This window comes from Melozone crissalis, unplaced genomic scaffold (genome assembly GCF_028551555.1).
Source record: "Melozone crissalis strain CALT ecotype California unplaced genomic scaffold, PUWL_Pcris_2 ptg000045l_1, whole genome shotgun sequence".
Taxonomy (NCBI): Eukaryota; Metazoa; Chordata; class Aves; order Passeriformes; family Passerellidae; genus Melozone; species Melozone crissalis.
Window position 1 is genome coordinate 17,290,083 of NW_026535823.1, and position 12,920 is coordinate 17,303,002.

General features: G+C 56.2%; 1 protein-coding gene across 1 annotated transcript; it reads left to right on the forward strand.

Annotated features, from left to right (window-relative positions):
- The first annotated feature begins 945 nt into the window (after positions 1–945).
- Positions 946–3,895, forward strand: BARHL2 (BarH like homeobox 2). The gene is made up of 3 exons (XM_054286221.1): positions 946–1,528; positions 2,920–3,145; positions 3,583–3,895. The coding sequence occupies exons 1-3, from the start codon at positions 946–948 to the stop codon at positions 3,893–3,895; spliced, it is 1,122 nt and encodes a 373-aa protein (XP_054142196.1).
- Positions 3,896–12,920: the final 9,025 nt, after the last annotated feature.

The following is a 12,920-nucleotide window of genomic DNA, read 5'->3' on the forward strand; positions in this document are numbered from 1 at the left end:
GACGAGGCAATACTCAGTGCCGTCGCTAAACACCAGCCCCCCAAAAATCCCTCTTGCAGTCATCCTGCCCTAATCCTTTCCTGCGCCCCTACTGCTGTGCCCCGTTCCCCCGCGGCCCCGAGGTCTGCGGTCGCGGATGATATTTATGGGGCTGCTCGGGTCTAGGGGCTACTGCAGGCCGGGAGGGGGAATGTCGGGCTGCGCTTCATAGGACCTTGGAAATTGTAATTACTACTAAAATAAAACTCGGACAACTCTAAATCATTCATTATCACCTTTATAATTACTCTTCTAATTAGCTTGACACGCCGCTTCATCAGGATTAATACGACGTCTTGACACTGGCACTTCCCATTATTCTGACATTTAGCCGGGGAACCGTCCCGGGAACACCGGATGATGCTCTCGGGGGGGATCCGATCCGGCGACCGGGGAGTCGAGGCCCGACGGGGCGGCGGCGGCGGGGACGGGCCCGAGAGGGAGCGAGGGCGCGCCCCCCCTCCCGCGTCCGTCCCCGCCGCCGCCACCGATTGGCTGCGGCCCGCGCTGCGTCAGCCCCCTCTCGGCCCTCCGCCAATGGGGGCGGGTGGCGGCGGCGGCAAAAGCCCGGGTTTATAATAAACGGCGGGGGGGACGCGGCGGCTGTGACGTCACGGGGGGAGTCGCCGCCGCCGAGAGGAGCTCGGTGGGCACGGGCGGGCGCGCCGCAGTGGCCGGTGTCCGCCCCGCTCCGCGCCCGCAACTTCCCGCAACAAAGTTGGTGAGCGGCGAAGCGGCCCGGCGGCGATGTGGGGCTCGGCGGGGGCCCCGAGTTAGTGTCGACCGCGCCGCCGGTGCGCGGGTTGGGGAAACCCGGTTCCGCCCCCCATCCCTTCTCCTCCGCCCCCGGTGAGAGACCCCCGCGGCCGCCCACGGGGATGCCGACGCGGCGCTGAACGTTTCGCCATGGAGGGGCCGAGCGGGTCCAGCTTCGGGATAGATACGATCCTGTCGGGTGGCAGCACCGGCAGCCCCGGAGTCATGAACGGAGATTTTCGCCCCCACGGCGACGGCCGGCCGGCGGATTTTAGGAGCCAGGCCACGCCGTCCCCCTGCTCGGAAATCGACACGGTGGGGACGGCGCCCTCATCGCCCATCTCGGTGAGCATGGAGCACCCCGAGCCGCACCTGGGGGTGGCGGAGAGCCTCCCGCCGCCGCCGCACCACCTCCACCTCGGCCCACACCCGCCGCCGCCACCGCCGCCGAGTTTGCAGCCGTCGCCCCCGCAGCCACCGCCGCCACAGCTGGGCTCGGCCAGCTCCGGCCCCAGGACTTCCACCTCTTCTTTTTTAATTAAGGACATTTTGGGCGACAGCAAACCGCTAGCGGCGTGTGCACCTTACAGTACCAGCGTCCCCTCTCCCCACCATACTCCCAAGCAGGAGGGCAGCTCGGCACCGGAGAGCTTCAGGCCCAAACTCGAGCAGGAGGACGGTAAAGCCAAGCTCGACAAGCGCGACGACACGCAGGGGGACATCAAATGCCACGGTGAGTACGGCGCGGCCCGGCTCTGCACCGGCTCGGCCGCCGGTACAAGCGGAGCCGCGGTGCTCGGCCGCACTGGTGGAACGAAAATCGGGGAGAAAATCTGCGGCAGGAGCGCTCGCTCTGCCGGGGCTGCTCAGTGATCCTCGCTACCGCGGGGATAAGGTCGGTAGGAAATGAAATTAAATCAAATCGCTTTAAAAATTTTTTTTTCTTTTTTTCCCTTTTTTAAATTTTAATTTTAATATCTGTTGGTCTTTCCTCTTTTAATTTTTATTTTTTTAATTTGGCTTCTCCGTTTTTAAAGAAATAGCCCGAGCAGTGGGATCACATGGGAAATCAGACTGTATTTATTTTTAATGCAAATGCACATAAATGATTCTCTGGCTTTCTAAGAACCGGCGGCTCAGCTGCAGTTCGTGCATTCAGCCTTTTTATTTATGCTTATTCTCTCTAAAATTAAGATGAAAAATTCTACTTCCCTAGTCAATAGCAAATAAGCGAAGAAAAAAAAAGAACAAACCAAACGCAAACAAACCCACCTAACTTTTAATTAAAAATAAAATAATAACAACAACAACTCGGCCCGCGCTCGGCGTGGTGAGATGTGAGGGCTTTGTGCGTTTGGCAAAACCCTCGAGTTTTGCCTGCGCCGGGGTAGAAGGTTTATTTCTCCGTCTTAATTTTTTTTTTTTTTCAATTAGGAATTTTTTGCTGATGGGGAAGCCCCCGCCGTGCGGGGCTCGGAAGTGAAAATAGCTATATGTGCGTGGGAAGGGGAAAGGAGGAAAAGAGTGAGGAAAGGCAAGCAGGGAGAGGGTGTATTTTCCTTGCGGTGTCGGCGGAGCTGTCCTTCTCGCCGGCAGCCCGGTGCAGCCGAGAGGCAACAGGACAAATTTTCCTAATTTTGCTCAATTGAGCTATTTTCGCCAGGCTCAGAGCGGCGCGGTGCCCGCCAGTGCAGCTCATTTTGCTCCTTTAGCATTAGCATACGAGTGCCCAAACCAGATGTACAGTCTGGTCTGGCCATTTTTGTGTGCACCAACCTCCCCAGTGGGTCAATTAGGGAGATTATTGTTCTTCCTGCGGGGAAGATCAAGGAGCGCCACAAACTGGGGCCCGAGTGGAGCCGGATTGACAGATCGATTTCCCGGCGTTTCGGGCCGGGGGGAGAGGGCAGAAAATAACGAAAGCCCTGTAGTTGGGAAACGGAGAGCGGGAATCCCGCTGTTCCCCGGACGGGCTCGCCGCCACCACCCCCCGCCATAATTGACCGTTCCCCCCGTGTCCCGGACAAGTCCCCGGGGAGGGGGCGGCGGGGCCCGGTAACCGGGGCGGGGCGGGGGCCGAGCCGGTGTCCCGCCGGTCCTCACCGCTCTTGGGCTCGCTCACAGGGACAAAGGAGGAGGGCGACCGGGAGATCAGCAGCAGCCGGGACAGCCCGCCAGTGCGGGCCAAGAAGCCTCGGAAGGCACGAACAGCCTTCTCCGACCATCAGCTCAACCAGCTGGAGCGCAGCTTCGAGCGGCAGAAGTACCTGAGCGTGCAGGACCGCATGGACTTGGCCGCCGCCCTCAACCTCACCGACACGCAGGTCAAAACCTGGTACCAGAACCGGAGGTAAGGCGGGCTCCGTCCGGGCGGCGGCCCCGGGGAGCCGGGGGCGGGCTCACGCCTCTGGGTTTCTGCCCGCGGGAGCCCGGGGTGGTGCGGGGAGCTCCCGGCTGCCGCCCCGCGCCCTCCCCGGCGGTGGGCTGGGGGGTCCGGCTCCTGTCAACGCTGCCGTAATTTTCTGTCTCATTACATACGGTTGCAGCCACCCTAATTCTGTCGCAAACCATTAGTGTCAGCGCGTTGCGATCTAACCGCGTACCGCGGTTATTAATTTGGCCGGAGTCGCCGTATGCATGTGTGGGGGGTGCGGGGCTCGGAGGCGAAAGCGGGCAGAGCCGGGAAGATGGCACCGTGCGCGGGCCCACGGGGACAGTGCGCTCCGTCGGGGCCCCGCGGAAGCCCCGCCGCGGCGCCGCCCTGCAGCCTCTTGCTCCCCCCGGCAGGACGAAGTGGAAGCGACAGACGGCGGTGGGCCTGGAGCTGCTGGCCGAGGCCGGGAACTACTCAGCGCTGCAGCGGATGTTCCCCTCGCCCTATTTCTATCACCCCAGCCTGCTGGGCAGCATGGACAGCACGACGGCAGCTGCGGCGGCCGCAGCCATGTACAGCAGCATGTACCGGACTCCCCCCGCGCCGCACCCCCAGCTCCAGCGGCCGCTGGTGCCGCGGGTGCTGATCCACGGGCTGGGGCCCGGCGGGCAGCCGGCCCTCAACCCCCTGGCCAACCCCATGCCCGGCACCCCGCACCCCCGGTGAAACGGCACCGCGGTCCCCGCAACGAGCCCTTCCCCTCCCCGTCCCCAAACAAGCCCCAGCACCGCAGAGGAGGAAGCGAGGGGAAGCCGAGGGGCAGGAGCTTCTGCAGGCAGTCACCGGCCACCGAGGGAGGCGATCAGTCAGAGCAGGGACTCTTGAAACGTGAACCCAGAGCCGAGCCCGTAAGTGAAACGACCACACGCGGGGGAAGGCGGGCAGAGCCGCGGGGCGACCCGCCAACCTCGGCTCCTGCGAGGCAGGACTTGGAGCTCGGAGAGAGAGTCACGGAGGGGGTGGAGGAGAGGGAGAGGGAGCCCAGCCCGAGCCCGCCGGAGAGACTAACGGCTGCGGAGGACAGAGGGAATGAGAGCGCCTCGACCCCCGAGCGGCGGAGAAGACCGGGGGAACGGAGAACTTTGCACTGATTTTTCTCATTACCTTTTTTTTTTTTTTACTTATTGAAAAGTGGCATGCTCCCTAATGCGAACAGAATTGTACAGACCGAGTGCTGAGTGCTATATCATATTTATTATATGTCGTCCAAAAAAGGAGAAAAAAAAATCACTTCTATACGTTAGTTTAAAACGAACAAATGTGGTTCTTCCCTATCCCTTTTCATGTCTTTTTGGATTCAGTAAAATAAATGCTTAGATGACAAAATATAGATTTTTTTTTTTGTGATTGAAAAATCACAGGCTAAAAAAAGGACAAAAAATAAACTTTATCTTTTTTTAACAAACGCGAAAATTCAAGGTAGCTAATTTCCCCGTGACGAGAACTCAAGAAATTCGGAGTAGAAAAGGCAGATGCCACTTTTTTATTTTGAATATTATATTGAATATATTTTGAATTTTAGGCTCGTTGTTTCTTAACAGGCGCTGTTTTTCCCTATCTGTATTTTAAAGGAAAATCAAATCCCCCGCAGGTGTGGAGCCCCTTGCTGTTGTTTTAAGCACCTGGGCAGGGCGGTAGCGGGTAGTGGCTCTGGCCCCTTGGGGGCGGGTGCGGCGGGGCCGTGCAGAGCCTGGGGGCACGGCCCCGGCCCGGCAGCTGTGTCCGCACGGAGCTGGGACGGGCAGGGAGCGCCGGCGGTCGGGGTGAGTAACGAGGGGAAGCAGGCAGGGAGGGCGGAGGGGTCCCGGCGGACACGGAGCTCCCGAGCCCCGCTGGCCTTTGAACTTTACTACTGTGTGTGCCCGTTTCCCCCTCCCCATCCCTTCCCCTGGCAGCTTCCCTGCCGAGCGCCTCCTTGCCGGTGCTGGCGTGGGCCGCCCGGCCGTCCCGCGGGGGCAGAGGGGCTGCGGGTCGGGACTGGGGGCTGTGACCCTCCTCTGGACTCCGGGGACGGCTCTGTCCCCAGCCGCTGGAGGTGAACACCCCCCTGCGAAATTAGAAAGTTATACAGCAATTACCTATAAAACATTCATAAAGTCCCATATTATCCTCTCCTCTGAGGGTTTGGCGCTTCGTTGTTTTTTTTTTTTTTCCCCCCTCTCTCTATTTTTTTTGCTCGTGGGTCCCCTTTCTTTTAAGATAGAAGGAAAAAAAATCCCGAAAAAAGGAAAAGAGAAGCCTCCGGGCACGGTTATTTGGGCTTTGCTAATTAGCGAGCGGCTTGCTGATTTCTGTGCTAATAAATTCGCGTTAAAACCATATTGACCTTTGCCTTGATCTAACAAAAGGGGAGCGGGTCGGGAACGCCCACTTCGGTTTTTGCCCGTGTTGCGGCGGCTGCTGAGAATTCCCCCGCGCCTTCGCCGTGGCCCCCGGGTCCCCCCCACCGGAACGGACCGGAGGCGGGACCCTGAGCGGCCCGAGCGCTCCGGCCGCCCCGCATCGCCGCCGAGCTTTTCCCGGGAAACCTATCCTGTGCGGGCTGGGGATGGAGGTAGGAAATTTGGACTCGTCAGGGCCTTTTCCGCAGTCTAAGCAACAAATCTTTCCTAAAGGAGGAAATGCAGCTGGAAAAGCAAGTGTCAGCTCGTTGTTCTCGATGGCTCGGTTTTGACTGCATGAACTCGCTGAAAAGTAGTGAGAACAAGGAAGGAAGTTCATGCAAAATAGATGAGTGGCCCCCTCACGAGCAGGGCCTGCCGCGGGGTGCCCACCGGGGCAGGGAGTTCTTGGTGCTTTGGGTACGGCAGCAGACAGGAGCGAGGCGGGGCTGGGGGCTGCCGGTGTCGTGTAGGACGGTGTCCAAACCCGGGGTGCCGGAGGAGGGGGGCGAGGGACTTCTACCTCCCCTGAAACGTATTTCCAGACCAAACTGAAAAGTGTGTGTAAACTGGAAGGGGTTTGGGGCAAGAATCGCTCTCTTTCACTCTTCCCCGTGTGGGAGGTAGGGCTGCAAACGGAAGTTCTTCATTTGTCCCGCTTCCCTTTCGCGCCGTGATAGAGCCGAGCCAAAGTCAGGCTGCTCTAAAATTGCTCGGCCGGGTCGCCTGGCTGTAATGTTGTAGGAACAGGTTTCGTTGCCCTTTGACAGCCCCGGCACGCTGCTCCGCATTACAGCGCGCTGCGGCAGGACAAAGAGCCGGGCGCCCGGCCGGGATGCGGGGCTGCCTCCCGCCGCCCTGTCAAGCGGGGCACGGCCCGGGGCCGGGCACTCGGCGCCGTTGGCTGCGCCGCTTTCCCGGCCGCGGCGATCGGGCTTCTCCCCTTTCCGTTCCCCGACAGCTCCTTTCGCCGCGACAGCCCCAGACTTGGTGCGGAGCTGCTGAGTTACCGCCGTCTCGGTCCCTCTCCAGCCTTTGCTCTTGCCTAGGCCAGGACCTGCTCTCGGCCCTGGAAGTGGTTGTGAACAAACAACCAAGCTCATCTGTTGCCAGACGAACGGGACGGGCGCTCTCAGCCTGAAACAGCGGGAAATACCGGCACCCGCTGGAAAAGACCTGGCTGTTGGGGAGCTGAGCATGGAAGCAGCCCATGAGGCTGTAGCAGGGCTGTCTGTACGCGAGGGACCGCGGCAGCCCGCGGGGTGGCCAGGAGTGAGCGCTCTCCCCGTGCCGGACACTGGCCCGCAAGGAACGGGGCGATTCCGGCCCCTGCAGCCGCGGGGCCGCCTGCACCGAGCCGGGCGGCTGCGGCCCCGCCCGCCCTCAGCACCACGGACAGCTCCGGGAGGCGCGGGCTGCCCGGCCCTGGGACGGCGGGCGGCGCGGTAGGCTCCCCTCCAGCCTCCTTCCCCGGCGGGCCATGGCGAAGATGGAGGAGGCTGGCACAGCCCCCTGCTGCCGCAGCGCTGCCCGTCTCGCCTCCCCGCCACCCAGCACCTGGGAGAGTCCCTGTCCCAGCCTGGCCCTTCGGCCCCGAGCGCGGGCTGCCTCCCCAAGGCTTTGCGCCGGGTTTGGGCTTTGCCCGCGCACCGGCAGACGGGTTTAAAAATGAGACAGGGCCGCTGCCCTTCTCCCGTGTCGTTTCGCTCCGGATTGACACCGGCGTGTCTGCCATGAGAGCCAGGAGACGCTTTGGACACCCTGTGCTCAGTTCCCCTTTAGTTTGTTTCTTCTGTGTGCTTTGCAAGTGGGGACAGCACAGGAGGCTCCTTCGAGGAAGCCCTGCTGCGCTCAGACAGGTTTCGGTGGCTCGCTGGGCTCCCGCAGCAGAGCCGCGGGCAGGCTGCGCCGCTGCCCTTGGCTGATGGGCTCTCTTGAGGGATGCAGCAGCAGGATCACGTTTAATTACTTCACCTTCTCGGTGCATTACTTTGGCCATCGTTAGAGCAAAAAGGGAGAAGGGCGATTCTGCTGGGCTGGGGTACGGGATGGGCATTGCCTGTACGGCTCCAAGGGTGCTAGCCCCGGCGCCGCTGTGGCAGCTGGGTGCTCCGAGCTTAATCTTCTTTCCCAGCCGGGCAAGCGAGTCCGGCTCAGCCGCTGGGAACCATTCAGCAGCACCGAGCGGAATTCCCTGCCGGGCCGGTTGCCCCGGTTGCGTTAAACACACCGCCCGCATGTAACGCTGTATGGGCGCTCCGGGGCTTGGCTATCACTCCTGCAGGTCTTAGTGTTTCTTGTGAGGGTGAGTTTTTAACTTTTGTTATCTTCTGCCTTTCCAGAGTTTATCTTCCTCCAAATTCACGCCACGTTTCTGTGCAAATGCGTTTACTGATGATGTAAGTCACACTCAGTCCTTATTGCAGCCCACTCGAAAACCTCGGAAAGCCAGGACATAGAGTGAGTGCAGCTAGGTTCAACTCACCTGTGGAAAGAGCAAAAGCCTTCATAATGTGAGAAATATTCCCAGGCCGGAGGTGGTGAGCATGGGCGATGAATAACCGTTTCAGGTTGAAATTCACACTCATTCCCCCTCCTCTATTCTGTCTTGCTGCTAAATCCACGTTTCCCGCCGGTGATACCGCCGGGTTTCTTCCCCAGCAGCCGGTTTAGAGGGGAGCACTGCTTGCAAGAAAACGGGGGTACAGGGAAGCTGGCCCGCTGAGGGGGCCCTGTGCCCTCGTCCCGTGGGAGAAACAGCCTGCTCTGTTTTGGGGATAGCATCGAAATGACCCCCGCGATCCCTGGAGGGCACAGCTGATGGGGACGGAGACCCGCCGGGAGCGGCGGAGGGCGGGTGTGCGACCCCCGCAGGCGCGAGCTCCCCCGTGCCCCCGGTACATGAAAAAGCCCCCAACTTCTCTCCTCCTCCCTTGGGCTGCTCCTGCCGTTCAGGGCCGTGGGGCAGCCGGAGCCCGTGCCTGTCTCTGCGTGTTTCCAGCCGGAGAGCGGGTCCGGCCAAGCGCCCATCGCATTAAAACTGCCTTTCCATATTCATATGCCCTATTTTTCACAAGTCGCTTCTATTAATGGAAGCGCACAAACGCCGGTCCTTAAAATTTGCGGATTTCAAAGGAACCCAAGCGAGGCACTTTGAGCTGGCAGCGATGGATGCGGGGCCCGGCGGGACCCCCGCCACTCCCCGGCGGGAAGGCGCTCGGCCGGGGGCACGGCCGCGGGTCGCCCCCGCCGCTGCACCGGGCCCCGGGCCTCGGGATCGGCTCCCCTCCCTTCCAGCACGGGCACACCGAAGTTGTCCGCGACTGTCTTGTTCCCTCATCTCTGAGAGCCCATGTAGGGCGCTTTAATTGCCACATTTTCAAACCGAGGTAATGGTGGGGATGTCTTAGTAATTACCTTAATGAGATAACACCTTTCCTTCCCTGAACCTACTCATTATCACACTTCTTGTTCAAATTCCGACTACAAAGAGTTATACTTGTAAAAAAAAAAAAAAAAAAGAAAGAAAAAAAAGAAAGGAGAGGGAGAGACCTCTGAAAATTTGTTGGAGGTCTTCTTCCCTTAAAGCAAGCACCTTCCATGGATCCTTAGTATACGAACAGAGAACTGTACCTAGTTCTGGGAAAGGTTGGCTAGAAGTAAACTAAACATCTGGGGTACCCCTTAATTATTCTTGGTTGGTGTCTTTAGTTTGACCTGTAGGGATGCAAGGGTGTCAAAGTGATGAATTTTAAGATGCTGGGCTGTGAAGACGTGCAGCTGCAAGACTGATGGGTTTAGGAAGGGAATGGTAACAAGGTTAGCTGCATGTGAAGTGTGAATTGAGATTTTTGCAAAGAGACTGTGATTGCAGATGGGCATAATGTTGTACCCTTGCATGAAATCTTGCTATTATTGTATAATGGTCAGACAGAGTGTGAAATGACTTATTACTTTACTTTTATTCTTTAATGAAGTTGGGTAGGGAATGAGAACTACCAGGAAATCGATAGTGGTGGTGCACAAAAACTGTATGACAGGTGCTGATACATTAAATATTTATTTAGCTTATTGTCACAAACTCCCTCCCAATATTCAGCTATTTCAGAAAGCAAACAAAAAGTACAACTAGCAGATCTAGACAGTAAAGAAGATGTGCTGAATGAGAGTAATATTTTCTTTTTCATCCTCCCTTTCTGCAGCATACATGAAGTGGGCGTTTCTCTGTAGCAGCACAGTGTATACATCGTCTATGTAAAATATGAGACAGAGATACCTAGATTAAGGCTGTGCACCCATGGTTTCTGGGTAGGTTTCCAGCTGTTTGACATGTATCTCTCTCCTAAACCTTGCAGCAGGCAAGCAGAGAATTGTACACTGTTACACTCCCATGTAAATTCAAGTGGCCTTTTCTCCAGCTTGACATGAATGTGCAAATATCTCTCATTTTTTCCATACCAAGCCCAGGTGTCCTCATGGGTGGTATCATTCTAAAAACATGCAGGACAACATCTGCCTCTGAATTTGCACAGCAGTGTGTGGGTACATCTGGGCGTCTGGGGTGGGTGGGCAGCTTAGCCAACATCTCATGACTTGTTTCACACTTGGTTAGGGTAAAACACCTTTACAAACATTTGGTTCAATTGTTCACCTGCTCTGGTCCTGGTGAATATGGAGCGAGAAAAAGGAACTGGAGCTGCTCTCTCAGGATAATGTCCTTAAAAAGAGAATTTCCCAGGTGACCAACCTCAGGATGCCACCACTGAGAACAGTCTGGCAAATCCTGAGCTTAGTGGGTTGTCTCAGAGATCAGCTTCATCTCACTGTTTGAATACACATGGTGGAGGTGCAGCTTCTTGTATGCCTTCCCCTCTGGAAGGATGCAGCCCATGGCTCGAAGAGTTTCTCAGCCAGCAGCTCTCCTGCAATTCCCTCCCCAGACCTTGTCCCCACATTCAGCACAACCCTTTGCTGACAGTGTGTCTGTGAGTTTTTGCCCTATATTGTCTATGGAGTCTGGCACTGTTACATTTTAATCTGAGGTCAGGAAGAACAGGGGAAATGAAGCAAGCTTGGGAATAATTGCCTACCCTCTTCTGCATTAGCATACAGGGTAATAATGCTGGCAGGATTGTGTGAAACACAAAATACATCTGAGGTGTCATCTTAGTCCTTACAATAGTCTTTCAGATTTCCTTCTCATATTCTTGCCTCAACATCTGAACAAGTAGTGTTTCAGGCTTGAAGCTTGTTTCTGTTGAGTCAGACTCTATTGTAGGGTTTGTTTAAAGCAGGCCTTGATGAAACAGCAACAAAAATACAGTGAGGGGCAGAAATGGTCCCGTCATGACACAAAAGGGCTTGGAGTAGATCCCTGTCAGGTTTATAGCCCAATAGACTAGCAGGAATGTTGTAGCTTTAAATACTTTTGTTTCATTATGTGAAGATTTAACAAGAAAAATTACTGAAATTTTTAAGAACTGCTTGGTAAAAATGATGAAACATATGAGAACATAGAAGGGTGGGATGTCACTGCTACCCCAGCACTGTAAAAGGAACAGGGAGCTTCCCTCCAACTGCTGCTCTAAAGCAGGAAAAAGCAATATTGAAATGAAGGCTGCCAAAAAAGCCTGTTTTGGGGATTTGCCACAGGTAATTTGGCTGGATCCTGTGTGTTCAAGTACCCTCATTATCCCTATACCAAAATAATGTACTTTTTCTGGACTAGAAATTCTGAAATAAGGTTGGATTAATATTTCTTCGGACACATCGTGGGGTCTGTGGAAAAAGCAGCAAAGCATGTGTCTCCAATGGAGCCCCAGTATAGGCAGAGACAGCTCAATCCATATTATATCCTGTGAGTCTAAAAACTAGTGAGCTTTTCTACCTAAACAGTGGGAGGCAAGGTAAGCACACTGGCAACTTTTTATTTATTTCACTCTTCTGCAGTCTTTTTTCCCCCTTTACTTTCCTCCCTTTCTCCTTTCCCTCTTTCTCTTTCCTTTTGTCTCCACCCCAGTCTGTTTAGCCAAGCATTTGGCAGCATGCCTTGGGAATCCTGCTCACCTTTCCTGGCCACTGGTGGTGGCCACGGGCAGCGTGCCTTGAGCAGCACATGGGTGCATGGTTTGGGCAGTGCAGCACAAAGTGAGTGTAGCAAAGCTGTGCCTCTTCCATGGAGACTAAGCTCATTACAGTACAGTAAAGCTCTAAAGCATGCTTAACCTCCCCAGTCTCGGGTGTTGTATCCCAAATCTACTGCAGAGCATGGACACCCCAATTAGCACTTACAATGCACTGTTGACATTTCTCTGGGCCAGCCCAACAGGAATAATTAGATGCGATATCTACCACAAAGTCATTTTTTTCCCCAGCAGAGGGTATACTGCAAAACGAAAGCAACATCTACTGCAAGAGCACTTGGCCAGATTTGGCTCTTACATCCAGTCTTATCTCTGCAGTGTAACTCAGCTGGCCTCTCCAGCTGTACACTGCTGCCAGGCTGACCTGCTGGGGTTAGTGCTGGGCCTAAAGCTCTGGATGGGCTGCACAGGAAAGCTGGCTTGCACAGCTCAGGCTGGGGTTAGTGCTGGGCCTAAAGCTCTGGATGGGCTGCACAGGAAAGCTGGCTTGCACAGCTCAGGCTGGGGTTAGTGCTGGGCCTAAAGCTCTGGATGGGCTGCACAGGAAAGCTGGCTTGCACAGCTCAGGCTGGGGTTAGTGCTGGGCCTAAAGCTCTGGATGGGCTGCACAGGAAAGCTGGCTTGCACAGCTCAGGCTGGGGTTAGTGCTGGGCCTAAAGCTCTGGATGGGCTGCACAGGAAAGCTGGCTTGCACAGCTCAGGCTGGGGTTAGTGCTGGGCCTAAAGCTCTGGATGGGCTGCACAGGAAAGCTGGCTTGCACAGCTCAGGCTGGGGTTAGTGCTGGGCCTAAAGCTCTGGATGGGCTGCACAGGAAAGCTGGCTTGCACAGCTCAGGCTCAGGAAGGCTGCTGCACAGCACCCTATAGGGATCTTTCCATTAGGAGATGCAGCATGGGTGGAAACTTGCTCAGCATAAGACCTTCTCATGCTGGAAATGTTGGCAGGTGACTGTGAGGCTGGTCCCACTTTAGTTTCAAGTTCCCATCCCACAGCACACCAGTGGAAAGGCTGGCTTAGGACTAGGCCAAGTGTTACTGACTGAACATTGTTTGTGGGGCCAGGTGTTACTGACTGAACATTGTTTGTGGCAGTGGTTTGAAGGATAGCAGGGCTAGGACTGTGTTATCATAAATCCCATAGCAGCAAGCCAGAAAGCCTATGGAAAA

What these genes read in the sequence shown, in the direction of transcription:
- BARHL2 (XM_054286221.1), top strand. Translation starts at nt 946, where the DNA reads ATGGAGGGGCCGAGCGGGTCCAGCTTCGGGATAGATACGATCCTGTCG. An exon ending in GGGGGACATCAAATGCCACG is followed by an intron (nt 1,529 to 2,919) that starts GTGAGTACGGCG and finishes GCTCGCTCACAG; the next exon opens with GGACAAAGGAGGAGGGCGAC. An exon ending in ACCTGGTACCAGAACCGGAG is followed by an intron (nt 3,146 to 3,582) that starts GTAAGGCGGGCT and finishes TCCCCCCGGCAG; the next exon opens with GACGAAGTGGAAGCGACAGA.